General features: G+C 35.8%; 1 protein-coding gene across 7 annotated transcripts in view; it reads right to left on the bottom strand.

Moving 5' to 3' along the window:
• Nucleotides 1–16,871, bottom strand: part of Arhgap6 (Rho GTPase activating protein 6) — a 470,700-nt gene that overhangs the window by 39,523 nt on the left and 414,306 nt on the right. For all 7 annotated transcript variants that reach the window (XR_009224891.1, XM_046424258.2, XM_046424260.2 and 4 more), the window contains exons 3-6: nt 16,274–16,345; nt 8,243–8,499; nt 6,124–6,319; nt 887–942 (exon numbers count right to left, since the gene is read on the bottom strand). Coding sequence is in view for 6 of the 7 variants with exons in the window: in XM_046424258.2 (XP_046280214.1) it covers nt 887–942; nt 6,124–6,319; nt 8,243–8,499; nt 16,274–16,345 (581 nt within the window). In the remaining variant the exon portion in view is untranslated. The remainder of the gene's footprint in view (nt 1–886; nt 943–6,123; nt 6,320–8,242; nt 8,500–16,273; nt 16,346–16,871) is intronic.

Raw genomic sequence — 16,871 nt, 5'->3', positions numbered from 1 at the left:
TTTGTTTATATTTGGCCTTTTTTGAGTTGGTGAGTTCCTTATTTCCTTCTGTTGGAACCAACAGAGGGGAAAATACCATTTACATTTTGTTTCACTAACAAATGAACTATTTTTTCAAAGGATTCAAAGGATGGTTTGCCTTTTATGAAGCCATCATTAACACAGAGACCTGTATGATCATAGGAACCTATTCTTGACAGTCGAATATCAAACTTCTGTTGCAAGAATGTTGTATAGTGCTGAGGGAAACCAAGGACTATGGTTTCATGATAAAAGAATTGGAAATCAATTGTTCTGTGGAAGCTTAAGAATTATTTTGGGAGCTGGGGTTGCGGCTCGGTGGTAGAGCACTTGCCTAGCATGTGTGAAGAACTGGGTTCAATTCTCAGCACCACAGAAGATAAATAAATAAATAAATGAAAAGTCAAAAGAAAAAACAAAAACAAAAGAAAAAAAAGAATCTTGAAAGAATAAATGCATATACATAGTATCTTATGTGAGGAGAATGTTAATGACATTTTTATGTCACATTTTAGTAAAAACAGGCACAATCATTTTCTACTTACTATCACTTACTGATTAGGTACTCTCTGAATATCCTGCTTTTACACTTTCAGTAAGATGTTTATCAAACGGTTTTCTTTGACTGAACATGGCATGGACATTTCTACACATTTTCTTTCAATTGCTTGATCCTGACTCTGTAACAACTTTTCTGAGCTTCTGAGTTGTTGCATTTTATCTCCTAGAACTAAATTATACTATAATCAATTAGAGGGTACATAAAATATGTTCAGAAGGGAATGTGCATAAACTTGAACTAGCACATGGTAATTCAATTAAAAGTCAAATGAAATGGACAATACACTCTTGACCTTTCACTTACTTGTCTCACTCTCTTTTTTGAGCTTCCTACTCGGAATATCCCCACTGTCTGGAGACCTGTAAATAAGCAAACACAATCAATAATCTTTGTTTTATGTCTGGAGATTCTGGAGGAAATCAAAATAGAAAAATAACAGAATGCCATTACAGTACTATGCCATGCAGAGCAACAGTGGCTTTACAGTGTATACTAACACTTCCTTATCCTGTACTACTTATATTCTCTGGATGCCAAAGGGTTAGCACTTTCACCATCAGATTCATTCTGTATAAAGGTTTCTGATGAAAAATTTCCACATGATATTATATATTTCGGCAACATCTCCATATGAGAGAAAAATTGTAACATTTTTCCATTATTCAGAAAATTACCTAAATGTGAATTTTATATGGATTTTAGTTTTTATCATCAACTTTAACATACATGTCTCTTATTTGTCTAATCACTAAAATGTATCTCTTAAGGAAAATCTACAAAATGCAGAAAAATGTAAATAGTACTTTAAAGATACTAATACAGAAATAATCACTTAAAATTTTGGTTTATTTTTATCTAGTCTTTTATATCTATATCTATATAAACATACATTTATATCTATGTATATATAATTATATCTGTATATAAATATGTAAATACATCAAACATATATATTTACATATATACATACACACAGACACACACAGATATATATATATATATATATATATATATATATAGAGAGAGAGAGAGAGAGAGAGAGAGAGAGAGAGAGAGAGAGAGAGAAAATGCCACCACCTTCCCTCAATATTATGCCACAAATATTCATGTCATTAAACACTCCTTCTTTGTAAATGTCATGTGAAATGGATGCAAACTACTTTGTTGTATGAATGGACCATGATTTGCTCCAAATTTCCCCCAAATGGTGTATAAGTCTCCCCAAAATACCCAGACTTGCTTTGTTATGATAAATGGCCCTACTCAGAACAAATCTGATTGTCTTAGGATCATGTCCTAGATGTGGAATTATAAGGTCAATGCATTAAAAAAATTACCCTACCTACAACATAAGTAGTATTCTATAAATTAGCTCTAAAAATGTCTGTTTTTTTTTAAAAAATGTAATATCACTACTACACAGTAGAAATTTCAACAATAGTTCTTTAATAGTATTAAATTTCCAGTTAACATCCATATAAGGTTCACAAAGCATGACATGGTCAATGTGTCTTTAGTCTCTTAATTCACATGTTCCCCCCTCCTTCTGGCTCCCCCCGCTACATAATAAGGGGTTTGACAAACAGCATTGATTTCCCACTTTATATCTTCCAATCATCTGTATTTATATCCTCTAATCATCTGTATTTGGACACTATGTGGTTTCTCTATCCCCTTTAACTCCTATAAAGAGATAGTTAAGGTGTAATTTTGGGGTAAGAATACTTTACAAGAGGCATTGTGTTCTTCCTTCAGGGGGCATAGAATGTCCAAAAGGCTCTCCATGTTCCTTTGTGAGTCATTAATCATTGTCACTGATAGGCATCATCTATACTTATTGTTTCATTGGTGGCACATTCTCTCTTCATTTGGGGATAATCAGTTATGAGAATGATGTCAGACTGAAACTGCTAATGGCCATTCAAAGCCATGTGAAGACAGATGATCTGAGACTAAAGCCATAAAACAGACCACTCATGGCATTATTCAAATCCTGGATTCAGCTGAACCTAGATCTGACTCCCAAGTTATTAATAGGGACTGTTAGTTTTTTCAGGAGGAGAGCATTTTGTTTAATATAGTTTTACTGGGCTTCCTTTCTCCTGCCACTAAAATAATCTGACTAGTGTAATATATAATTAACTTGGAAAGAATTAAAATCATCATAACATCATTTCTTTTCACACAGAAACAAAATGTACCTCAATCTGTATAAGTCATGTTTTATATATCTTGGTAGAGTTTTGCAGTTTTCTTCATGGAAGTTTTTTTTACATATCATTACAGAAATTCTGGGTATATGTTTTTATATTAATATGAATAATTTTATTATTGTAGAACATAATTGATTATTGCTTTTAAATTGAAATAAATATTTTATATATTAATTTTATGAACTTGCCATATTAAGTGTTAACAGTTTTTTAGTTGGCTTTCCAGATGTTTTTAAAATCAGAAAAGATAATATCCATAAATATCCCATTTATCAGTTTTGTATCTTAAAGTATTATCCTGGATTTCCATAATAATTTAAAAGAACTGCATTGAAAAGCTGGTTATTGCTGATTTGCATAAGTACAATTTGATGCTTTGCTTGAGGATGAGATGTTGCTTTGCATCTATTTCTCAAAGGACTTCCATCTCCTTGTCACTGCCATCAATTAGTGCACCTGATAACATTTTTTTGGTACTGGGGATTGAACTCAGGGACATTCAACCACTGAGCCAAATCCCCAGCACTATCCTATTTTGTGTTTTATTTAGAGACAGTTGCTTAGCACCTCGCCATTGCTGAGGCTGACTTTGAACTTGAGATCCTCCTGTCTCAGCCTTCTGAGCTGCTGGGATTACATAGGCATGTGCCATCACACCCAGCTGTGCACCTGATAATTGAAGCCAACTTCCAATGTAATTTATTGCTTCTTTGTCTCTGGGAGTTTGAGAACAGAATAATTAAGCTATTTAGAATAAAATAAAGAATTATATTTTTCATCTCAAAATGAGCATACCAAGTATCCCCTTCAAAATTCATGCAATGATTTAATTAAATAATGCATGTAGAATACTTAATACTCATTTACTTCATTCAGGGTCATATATGGAGAAATAGACCCTGAATGAAGTAAATGAGTTGTCATATGTGCAAACTAAAAAAAGTTAATATACTAGGAAGTTTTAGTAATTTTAATTTCGGCTACACTTAATTTCTTATTCTCAGATGATTTCTGAATAGTTGAAATTTCTACAGATGTCAGATATCACATAGAGATTTTCTATAGAGGTAGGACTATTCATTTTTTAGAGAGAGAGAGAGAGAGAGAGAGAGAGAGAGAGAGAGAGAGAGAGAGAGAGAGAGAGAGAATTTTTTAATATTTTTTTTTTTTTTTAGTTTTCGACGGACACAACATCTTTGTTTGTATGTGGTGCTGAGGATCAAACCTGGGCCGGACGCGTGCCAGGTGAGCGCGCTACTGCTTGAGCCACATCCCCAGCCAGACTATTCATTTTTCTGAATTTCTCCCATCTGTTTTGAAACATTCATTTAAAGTACATTATCTCTGCAATTACTGTATTATTTCACAATTTAAAACTGGTTTAAAAAATAATTCATTACAGGCATGGTGGCACATTTCTGTAATCCCAGTGCCTCAGGAAGCTGAAGTAGGAGGATCTCAAGTTCAAGGCTAGCCTCAGCAATTTAGTGAGACCCTGTCTCAAAATAAAACAGGCTGGGATGTGGCTCAGTGATTAACTACCCCTGAGTTCAATCCCTGGTACCAAAATAAATTAATAATAATAATAATAATAATAATAATAATAATAATAATGATTTAGCAACTAGAGATTGATTGCCATAATTCCTATGTACCTCAATGAAGTATAATCTGAGATTTTTTTTAATTTAACTTTTTGAGGTAGAACTAAGATAATCTTTAGACAGTCAATGCCTTTTTCTGACATAGCCTTACAGTGATTTTCCTCAAAGAGAAGATACAGTCTAGGCATTCAGTAACTATGACTTAAGATAGTCACTGATAAAAACAGGGAGACAATGAAAAGGAATAGATCTGATAAAGAAATGTTACTGTCCCAGAAATTGATGTGATCATCTTTCTCCCCTTTTCATTAGAAACTGAAATGGAAACTAGACCCAAAAGCACCTGAATCTCAAGCTTAGGGGTGTCAAGAAACCAGGGCAGGCACAATAAGTACTAGGTCCCATCTGAAAATCAGCCTAAATCCCAGAAATATAATTTGACTCTGCTATATTTTTGTCTTTTTTATGGAAATGTGTACATCTGGGAAATTGAGGATGTATAAGGAATTTTGACCTAAGTATAGAAAGCATTCAAATGAAATATAAGTGAGGAAGTGTTGGGTACATGAATATAGATGGGGCTAATATAATGGTCAAAGACCAATTTTGGAGAGGGTGAAAAATCCTCAACAAATGTTTATAAGACTAATATGATTCATGTCCTCTGCTACCCAGTTCAAAAACAGGCAAATAAAATATTATGTAAGAAAGTATTCTGAAGTTTGCTTTTTCCCCCCATTGGTTTAAAATGACCAGTGTTAATCTATTTGAATTTGAATGTGTCTCTTAATTTTCTAGAGCAATTTGGTTGAGATATCATAGAAACCTGGAATATAATCAGAGCCTTGGAAGGCCAAAAGATTCTTTCCTTTAGGCAGTAAGCTATATGTTAACTCTTCTAACTATTCCTTGTTAACTATTCCATTTTTATTACTAACAAATAGATGAGAATGTCAACAGTAACCATGTCTGCATGATAGCCTTAGAATTTTTTTTAGTTTTCATTTTTTATTGTAATAAGCATATTATTTTTAGAGTAAAGAAATAATTAAGAAACTTTTTCCATGTTCATAAATACATGTTCACACTATAGCAAACAAATTTACATTAAGAAAATGGCAGTTTGATGAGCCAAAAATCTAGATTGCAGCAAAAATTTTTAAAGAACTCACCATCATTTCAATGCCAAAATATTAACTGTAATTTAGTTGCAAAAGATTACTGTGGAGAAATTTTAAGTGGACATTATCTATAAAATGGCAAACAGCCATATGTAAACCCATAGTCAAAAATAGTATTATTTTCTAGTAACCTAAGCAATGTTTTTTTAAAATATGTTTAAAAAAATAAGCTGAACTAGTATTTTTAGAGGAAACTTTATGAGTATCTTCAATATATATATTAAAAAACTGACTCTGCTCTGTTTGAAGGTGGGCTTGCAGACAGAAGGTGTGCCCAGCCTAATAGAAGTGGCCCTTTCCTAAATTTCTTGCCCAGAGTCACTTCTGAGAGCTCTTGAGGGCTGAGCTGTCCAAATACCATCAAATTACCCCCGACAAAGCTTGCTGAGCGCACAATCCCTTAAACAAACATTCACATCTGTTCACTTTCTTCAAAAAAGTAAGTCTGGTGAAGAGCCCAGTCAAGGAAACTCCCAATCAAGGGAACACAGAGTCAAAATTAGATGCTTAAAGGAATGGTGCTGACAGACAAGTCTACTTACCATGTTTTTCCAGATGCTGACAACAGCTGTCCACCAGTCTTGGAACCTGTCTGTAAATAGGATTCAGACTGAGTTTCTTATCTCTGGCTTTCTCTTTTTTATTTTGAGCCTCAGCGGGCAAGGAGAGTTGTAATGCTTCTAGTAGTCGAGATTGGTTGTCATCCAGATCGGTGATAGAGTCCACTGACATGGCACCCTATAGATAACATACAGACTTGAACAAGAGGACAGAGAAGAAAAATAGCTGCCTCCAGATTCTATGCAATCAATATTTTTGCCCATTATTATTTATTACTCCTAAATTAATACCACTTGATTTAATCAATTTTGCTATATGTATCTCAAAAGGAAAACAGTACTTTTTGAATAAGTTAGAAAATCTCCACAACATAGGGTAAGATATTGACAGTTAAAGTTTCAACAATAGACAAAATTTTCCAAATGGAAGACAAGAGATGGGAAACATATAATTAAAATATTTTGACCCAACCACTTCATTTTATGAAACAAGAAAAAAATCACATACTCAATGAATGAGGTAAAGTCAAAGAAGTCTTGTGAATAAAAATTCCCTTAAATGTGGTCCTGGGAAGCAGATTTTTAAAATAGGAAGGTTCTATAAAATAGTCTTATTTTAGTTTCCTCCAGAAGCACATAATGTACTTTATTAGGAGGTTTCCCAGGAAAGACCTACAGAGGGAATGAGAAAGCGAAGGGAAGGCAGCCCAGCAAGGGAGAATCATCAAGCCTGTTAACATTATGGGCAACTGCAGGTCCATCTCCCTGGATAACCCCAGGAGATTGTGTAGATAGTGCCCTAAGGAATGAAGGAATCAGTATGTTTATACACTAAGTCTCAGGAATCATTAAGGACAGCCTCTTGTTGGGGCAGAGAAGAGAACTTATCTCCTTAGTACTTAAAACTTGCTATCTGCTTGTTTTGGGAGCCCCTGGTCATCAGAGCAAGCCCTCAGCAAAGAGTTGAGGTGCTGGCAGATGGAAAGTGGGTTGGCATGCTTGGAATGATAACCATGTGTAGTGCAGCCACCCATCTGTGATGAAGCATACAGGAAGAAGTTGGCTGCTGGTGTCCTAGTAGAGGCTGGACAAAGGAGAGGGCATTCGGAAAGCCCACTGTCTAGGCTCTAGATTTTCAGAAAGCTAAAATTTACAGTTTTACTATTAACTATCATTTGAGTTTATACCAAGTGACAGGCTTAGATGAACAAATTCATTGTGCAAATTCAACTATTCCATAATTTTGTCATTTCTTCATTTTTAAGCATAGTCGGTACTGCAGTCAACACAGGGCGCAGGTCTTGCTTTATCTTGGAGAAATCCTCCATGTTGGTAGCTGATTGATATTTATGGATTTTAAGTTTGGGTCATGTCTGCAATTTTTATTAGGGCAGTCTTCAATGGATGGAGGTGGCAAAGATTTAGGGCCTCCAGGCAGAGGAAATGGAGAGATCTCTCAGTGACCAAGGAAGTCTTAGAGATGCTTATCTGACTCAGCCAATTGTCAGATAAGCATCTGTCTGCTTGAACAACTCAGCTTTCCAGGTTTGAAATTTAAAATGCCAAAATAGCACAGTGTCTAGAACATAGTACTCATTTGATGACTGGTACCATATTATTATAGTATTGATTTGAAAGAGGCCACATGTAGGATCCTATGGTTCTATTTAAGGGGAAAATGCTCGATTGAAAGAAAAAACTATCTTTGTTTATGAAGACCCATAGTCAACTCTTTTGGTCAGGCACATTCTCAGATAGGTAGTGAAGAAATTAACAAAAACACTGGGTCCTGTCCTCAAGCTTCACATATAGTGCAAGACAACAGACTATAAAGACAGACCAGCATCAGTGGCAATAGTGTAGAATGTTTAGGTTGTCATGGAGTACAGTGGTAACAAAGGGGTGACACTCAACAGCTTTGAGAGGAGATAGAGAGAGATTTAAGGATGTGCCAGCTGCTCTATGTGCAGTACAAATGCTCTCTGAAGGAATGGATCCAAGCTACATATTCAGTCTTCACATGAAGAAAGACTCGAAGAATAACCTTATACATCTTCAGTGTTCCTAACATTAGTGTTGCAAAAAATTCTGGCCAACTCACCCTCCTCCTGGCCCGAGGAGCTGGTTCTGGGGTGTTTGGGGATGTTGACTCATTTGGTGTTTCTGAGGTTGAGCTGAGAGATGAGTTACTGCTTGAGAGTTCTTTGTTTTGTCTTTTATTTCCAAATGGGAGGAGGGAAGCCACAAAATCAGATGCATCCTTCTGCTCATCCCTCTGAGAATCCTGCTTGAGTTTGTAGGCCCGGTCATTGGCAATGACTTGGGATAAGGGCATTCCAAAAGCTTGTGGGATGAATTCTAGAACCAAAACCCGGACATTCATATTCAGAGAGTTCATAGACCAGTGAAGACACTTATTTACATGTCAGACCAAAGGGCAAACATGTTCAAATGATAGTTTTCTGAAGAACCAATCAATCAATAGACAGAGATGACTTTGTGTTTATCAGAATGGCCAAAGTTATAATTTCAATCAAGAAAACTAGTTGGTATAAATATGCATTTTGGAAATCTAGTTATCCAGTTTTTTTCCTGTGTGCCTTGAATCTGTTTTAAAGGAAATAACATTAAAGAGAAGTGTGACATTTTTAATAGAGATCAATAGTACTTTATGCTCATGAATACACAGTTTTCAAACTCAGTCTTTGATTTGTATGTTTCAGAAGTCTCTGAAGGCTAAAAGACATGTGGTGAATGTACTTTTCCATTCATTAATAAGTATTTATTGAATACCTATTATGTGCCATGTTAAGCCACACATTGGGGATGGGTATAAAGCTTATAAAACACCCCGTCCTTGCTGGTTTAGGGGTTCAGAGTTTAGAGTGGGGTTGGGGAGTGCAGAGTCAGATATTTAAATAATTATAATAAAGTGACTATCATGTGTTATAATATATACATGGAGCAAAGGCTGAAATTCAGTTAAGTAGGTACACTTTTAGGTTCCCAAAATAAAAAGCAGCATGCTAAATGAAAACCGGAGAGGCAGAGGAGGAACTTAGGAACAAATTTGCTCATTTTACATTGTGTTCCTCATTCCTGTATCCCACCTCCAGCCAGCTGGGTTGTGCCTGTCACCCTCATGATCTTTACTCAAGCCATTCTGCTGGCCACATGTAGATATGGACTCCACCACAATGTATCTGATGGGGAGGCCTAGGATATAATTTTTTAAATCCTCTAGTAAGGAAGGGGCACAATGCAGAAATGTATGATACGATTTGGAAATGTACATATAGTTATTTGCATTCTGCATCTATGTAGTGAATCCATTTGTATACATATATATTGGATTCTTAGGGCCAGACATTTTGCTGGCAATATTTTAGATTCATGCTAAAAATGCATTAATAATTCAATCAAGGGCAATATTCCTGTTAGGCTCAAAATTAGTCTCCTAGCAGCAGCAAATTGGAGTCTAGTTTCTCCCTTGTTTTTATAAGCCCTATGAATGAAACCAGAATGATCAAGGGAAAATAATTCTAAGGTTCTTTGTTCAAGGGAAAATAATTCCAAGGTAGTTCACTAACATTAAATCAGGTGGAAATAGGCTTTAAAAGGTTTACTCTTTGATTCATGGCAAAATTTTAAACTAGGCTAATGGCCAAGTAGGCATTAAAACAAGAAATGCTACTTTAAAGGCTTGTATCTCTGGTTCTATCAAAACATGCAGTTTGTTTTGAAGTAAAAACTTTAACTTCATTTGGGGATTTTTAGAGGTGCTTGCCATTTAGTATCAACATACTAGGTGACATGAGATAATAAAAAAGTTAGGCATCTGTCCACTGAGTGATCAATTTGGACAGTGTAGAAAGATCTAATATTCTCTACTGACAAAAGGTCAGTTCTACTATTAGCAAAATTAGAAAGCAAAAGGGACAATATCAGACACCAGATGCATACCCTGAGGATTTATTATACAAATTAGTGCTATCTTGTCTGTGGAAATAAGCAAATATTCTTAATTCAAAAAGAACATTGAAATGTATGAGGTGCCACATGTCTGCTCATGTTAGGCAGACACATAGTAGGGAAAGGGACTACTGAATCTTCTGCTAGCCATTTTTTCCATATAAGGAAACCTAACCAGACTCATTTAAATATTTTTAATATCTATGGAAGAAGGAAAAACTGTAGTTTCCTTTGGAATCTGTCATTTTTTAGTATCTGAAAGTCTGTCATTCTACTAATTGGAATAATTTAATACCAATTAAACAGATAAAATACATGAAGTCATTCTCCCTCACTTATTCTTCCTCTTTTATTCAAGAGATGTAACCACCCACAACAGATTTTTATTTCTCTCTTGAAGGCTTTATTTTCTGGTTGAGTTTATTTCTTCAGTGGTAGAGTGTGGATGTTGTCTCCTTAGTTTCTTATTGCTTTCCCTGAGGACTCTCACAAGCTTCACAAAGGAGAACTCTCTCTGCTCTAATATGTAGTGCAGTGTCTATGAAGTCTCTCTAAAATTTTAGGAAGGATTCCTGAATATTATTTATTATTAAAAATATGACTAGGTCTTCAGGGAAAAGTCCAAGAAGGGCAATAGCTGGGTCAAATGGTGGTTCCATTCCCAGCTTTCCCAGGAGTCTCCATACTGTTTTCCAGATTGGCCGCACCAGTTTGCAGTCCCACCAGCAATGTACAAGAGTACCCTTTTCCCCACATCCTCTCCAGCACTTGTTGTTGTTTGACTTCATAATGGCTGCCAATCTTACTGGAGTGAGATGGTATCTTAGGGTGGTTTTGATTTGCATTTCTCTGACTGCTAGAGATGGTGAGCATTTTTTCATGTACTTGTTGATTGATTGTATGTCCTCCTCTGAGAAGTGTCTGTTCTTTGTATACTCTGGATATTAGGGCTCTATCTGTATTTGGGGTAAAATTGGGAGTTCATAACCAACTTGAATCTAATGTATGAAATATGATATGTCAAGAGCTTTGTAATGTTTTGAACAACCAATAAAAAAAATTAAAAAAAAATATGACTATTGTCAAAGAGAGGACTCATTACCAGTCTACTGAGCAAAAGCCTTGTTTATATGTAAATAAAGCATTGGTTACACATGCCTATGTATGGTTTCAAAGCTCTTCTGTTGGATGGGGAAGAACTTTGGGACTCTTCATGTTGACAAAAGCTAAAAAATTGATAATTGAATTTTAAGACTACAAGGAAATTACCCAAGATTATCTGTGCTGGGTCAAGGCAATGGATATCATGTTCTAGCCCATGGCAAGTGTTCAATGAGGAGGCTGTTTCCCGGCTGTTTTCATCAAGTAATAGCACTCCATAATGACATTCAACATATTTTCTTTGAGAATTTCTACATGGTGATAACTGATACTTGATTTTTATATTGCTATTTAATATGAAGCAAAACTAAGGATTGTATCAACTATTCTTTATATACTGTTACTTCACAGCTCATATATAATGATATACTTGGACAGTGAGTAACACTAAAGCAGCATTATAGGATTTCAGAATAATAGGATTTCAGCATAAAGAAAGGTGCCAGAACTGGAGTATTGTCATATTTTTTGTTGATTAATAATACATGGCATAATGTGTCAATGTCCTGAGGGGAGGGGATGTATCCCCCAGAGTTATGCCACAGTAAAACCTAAACCTATGTGCTCTGGTTAAGAGGCACAGTAACTGGAACAAAGTAGCTATTTTTAAACTATCCCCCCAAACTGATTTCTTTTTTGACATAAGAAAGAAATTTTCTTAAGTTCTGAAAGTTTTACAAATGCTTTCAGTTGCCAAGTAATTAAACTAAGAGAAATTAAGTGTGTGGGACTAATCTATATGAAATGTTTTCTGAATCAGTGTTAATCTTGAATTAATTTCCATCACAGAGATCAAAAGGTAAATACAAGCACTGCTTGTGTGGCTGGAGGGAAATGGGAGTATCACATGATCTGCTATGTATTTTATCAAGGCAATTAAATAACATGCAGAACATGATATGTTCTGATAGAATCAATTAATGTAGTAGCATATTAAACACTTGTGAATCACTCATTATTGGGACAGCAATTTGACTCTGAAAAGCTGCTCCTCTTTATTTTTAGATGGCCTAACCCAAGAGGTCATTTAGAGTTTCCTGTTTTCCTTCTTTTACTCTTGGACCCAAATGATCATTTTTCATATGCACAGCTGTTATGAACCCAAATGCTAATATTCTGTGGGAAGGAAATAAAGTGTACTGATCACCACTGTGCCAGACTAGCACATTGGTGCCCTCACACTCTGGTTCCCAGGCTATCCTCATAATGGCTTCCAATGTTGACATGAACAGATCTTTATGTATAGGAAATGCTATTTAATTACTCTTCACTTAAGTCTAAGATACATTGGGTTTAAACATCAAAACTACTTTATGCACCAATAAAAATGTGAATGAATGAAAAAAATACTTTATAAAAAATCAACACTTCGGTCATGGAGCCTGATACCTTCCCTTTAGTTGGATGAGTGATATGTCTTTGAAACCATCAGGAGCTGCCATTTTTTCCCTCAGCGAACTCTGCAGGGCAGTATAGAACATGGCTAAGCTTTCACTGAGCCTACATAAATATGATTTGGTCTGGAAAATGTATAATAGACCAGTGTGTATCGGTCAATTACTTCCTTGGCCTTTCCTTCTTGGATCATTCATGTTTTTACTTCCTGCTATTTTGTATATAGTAATAAGGCAGCACATGTACACACACACACACACACACACACATACACACACACAGAATGCAAACATCTATCTTCTCCTGCTAAAATGCTCATTATGCTTAGACTAGCTTGAATATGTACTTTTCAAAGAATCACCTAAAATCTATGTTGTATTTAAGTCCCAGGATGTATTTCTCTATCCTAGAACAAATGAACATTAAGAGTTAATACATTACTAATACAGAAGTAATCCCTTATCCACAGTTTCACTTTCCATGGTTTTGGTTACCTGTAGTTAACTGTGGTCAAAAAATACTAAATGGAACATTCCAGAAATAAGCAATTTATAAGTCTGAAATAGCTTTTATTATAGTACATTGTAATAATCAATCTATTTATTATTAGGTATTGTTGTTAATCTCTTACTGTGCCTAATTTCTAAATTAAACTTTATTGTACAAATGTATGCATGGGAAAAAACATACTATATGTAGGGTTTGGTCTTAAAACCTGGCAGGAGAATAAGCCTAAGCACAGCTCTAAAAAGGAAAAATGATGTGTGTGTGTGTGTGTGTGTGTGTGTTTAGTGTTACTTAAGATGTACACTTTTGTCAGTTCTATCAAAAGTAAGTAAGTCTGGAGCCTATAAAGGAGGGTTCTTGTGTAGGAGTGCTTAATAATAATGATCACAAAGGACTCTGGAGTCACAAGTTTGTCCTGAATTAATTTGAGCCTGATCTCATAGATCTACAAATCTTCCTGATCTCCTACATTGATAAACTTGATCTGTTTTTCATTGATATGATTATGAGTTACTGTCTTCACAGTTTTCAGAGACTGGCTGAAATACTAATTGCTTTGGTGTAATTGTTTACAAAAAAAGTAATGCTTTGCTGTCTGTTTATTGTTGTCTTAGGATGATACCTGCCCTATGTATGCTATGTCCAGTCACCTGCCATCTGCCACTGTGGACCTCTGGATTGCTCTGATGCTAAATGCCTTTAACTGTTCATGCCCCACCTGATAGAGAAAATGACTTTGGTTTACTTCCTCTAACTTCACCTTCTTTCAGCAGGAAGCAGCTTGGAGATGTTGTCGCCTATTTTCCCATAGAAATGGAATGTAGGAATTGACAGTGGGAAAATGTTAACAGTGGTCTACTTTATGCTTTGAATATAACCCTTGCTGCTCTGCCACAGCAGCTTATTTTTAAAATGGATGTGTTTCTTTCTCTTCCTCTCTTACTGCTCCTCCCTAAACTCCCCCCCCCCTCCAAATCTCAGGGGAAACAGGATTACCTTTCTTCCCAATTTTAGGCAGATTTATCTGTCCATGAGTACACACCCACCATAGGAATGAAGTAATCCAGACTTTGGGGATGGTGCCAGATCTCAGAAATATCTATCTCCCAAATTAATAAGCGAATTACAAATCCAACAAAGAACACATGGAATGTAGCCTTTGAATCACCTCTTTAAAAAGAGCTCCATTCCTGCTGATGGGGAGAATCACAGCCTCTGGGACAGCAGTCCCCTGTGTTTCTCATTTGCTAGCAAAGCAATAAAACTTCTTTTCTTTTTTATGCAAAAAAAGCACCCATGCTCTAGGTACCCTTGCAGACTGAGGGACTCAGACTCCCTGCATGGGGATCTGGGCTTTAGTTTTTTGCTATTTTTTCTTTGCTTGTTTGCAGTACTGGAGATTGAACCCTGGCCTTCATGCATTCTAGGCCAAATGCTATCTTCTAAGCTAGACCTTGATCATTAGGATTTTTAAAAGTTCCACCTTTATGTATATCTATAAAGCACTAATTTAAAAAACTATAAATAAATAGAAGGAAGACCAGTGAGTAGAGAAAAGGGAACAAGGAGAGGGAAGAGGGAAGGGAAAGGGGAAGTACTGGGGACTAAATTGGAGCAAATTATATCCCACATTTGCATGATTATGCCAAAATAAACATCACTAATCTGTATAACTACAATGCACTATTATGAAAGATTTTTTAAACATTCCACGAATCATCATACTGTGTAGTCAGGGGTAAGGAAGGATTGCTGAAACTTTCACCTTTTTTTCCCATCTGAGATAAACATTTGAAATCTCTGAAGATATTTTAGTTGGGGGCAATGCTACTGGTATCTAGTGAGTAGAGGCCAAGGATACTACTAAATATCCTATGGTGCACAGGACAACCCCTGCCACACAGGTTTTTCCCATCTAAAGCATCAAATCCTACCAAGGGTGAAAAACCCTGCTCTAAGGGAAGCAAAACAATGATTTTTCCATTCTTTACAATTCTTTATCTCTAAACATGATGAACCAAATGTTATGATCCTTAAGGCACAGTTCAAGGTAGATTCTGGTATCTATAGTGTGGAATAGGTCTTGTCTAATATTGATCATAAATGCATTTTTAAAATATCTGTTATTTAGTTGTTGATGGACCTATATTTTATTCATTTATTTATATGCAGTGCTGAGAATTGAACCCGGTGCCTCACACGTGGGAGGCAAGTGCTCTACCACCAAGCCACAACCCCAGCCCATGCATTTATTTTTAAAGCCCTCGGATTCATTGCTTTCCATTGCTTTTCAAGCAGAAATCCAAATACTATATAAAAGAATTCCAAGGTAAGAATTGTGTCTGTTCTCATTCATCATGCAATTACTGATTCCCATGAAATGACTATACATTAATAGGACCACAACATTCAGAAATCATCTAATATGACTCTAAGAGAGAGCCACAAAAAATTGACTGTGTTAATGAGGCCCAGGTTTCCATTAGGCAGGCTCAAAGAATATTAGTTAAAAATGACCATAAAAACCCTGAAAGAAGGACTCAAGTGTCAGTTCCCTAAATAGACATAGAAGGGACACAAAACAGTGTGATGAGAGGCAGCAATTCCCAAAACATAGGGGACAAAAAATGATCATGCTATGTCTAACATAAAAATGCTGCGAACGGCACATCTTCAGTAACCCAGGAGGCTGAAACTGTTTCTCTCCAGTAGTCATGGTAGGCTAATCCAAACTCTTTCTCATTCAGCTAGCCCTGCCTAACTATCTGGATTCGCTAGACAGCTGGTTAGTGTTAGTGATGCTGTCCATAGCTACTTGATCCAGGTCCTCTTATGCATAGCTGATTGGCCAGAATAATTGGAACCACAAACTTGGCAGAAGTCACACTCTGCTCAAATGAGCTGAATTCATCAATTCAGTACAGGGATATTCAAACAGAGAAGAGTAGACCAAATGTCCCTTAATGATATTCCATCATAGAAATCCAGTTTACATAATAAAATTAAACCACATACATCTATGCAATTCAAATCCCCACCAAATTCAACCATTATGCTCAATGGAAGATACATTTGTTTTATTTATTTCATCTTTTACCTCTGTCTTTGTTTTTCTCCTTTCCTAGTGAATCCAGTTTCTTTCTCAAAGATTTCTTTCTTTTTTGGCCATCTGTAAATATTTAAAGAACAGGAAGTTATGAAATGAAGTATACAAGTGATTTTATATTATCAATAATTACATTTGAGCAAAAGTATGACCTCTTTCTTACTTCACTCATAATTTGACATTTAGGAACATCTCTAAGAATTCATGAATATCCCTGATTTGGACACTACGTATAACCAGTCTTGATGTACACTCTTAAAATTTCTTTCAGTCATGGAAAGTATAGAAAACTTCCCTCCTTCCAATGTAATTTAGCTTTGACATGTAGATATGTTTGCTTTTATTATTACATAAGTCTCTTTGATTCTCCAGGATTATACAAATCAATGTCCATCATGAAGCAAACATCCCTTTTTTTTAAAGAGACAGAGACAGAATTTTTTTTAATATTTATTTTTTAGTTTTCGGCGGACACAACATCTTTGTTTGTATGTGGTGCTGAGGATCAAACCCAGGCCGCACACATGCCAGGCGAGCGCACTACCACCCAAGCCACATCCCCAGCCCCAAGCAAACATCCTTAAGAGAA

Source organism: Marmota monax, unplaced genomic scaffold, assembly GCF_021218885.2.
Source record: "Marmota monax isolate L192 unplaced genomic scaffold, Marmota_monax_Labrador192_F-V1.1 WCK01_AAM20220418_F8-fsc00089, whole genome shotgun sequence".
NCBI classification, from domain to species: domain Eukaryota; kingdom Metazoa; phylum Chordata; class Mammalia; order Rodentia; family Sciuridae; genus Marmota; species Marmota monax.
This window is presented reverse-complemented; position numbering and strand designations above follow the sequence as displayed.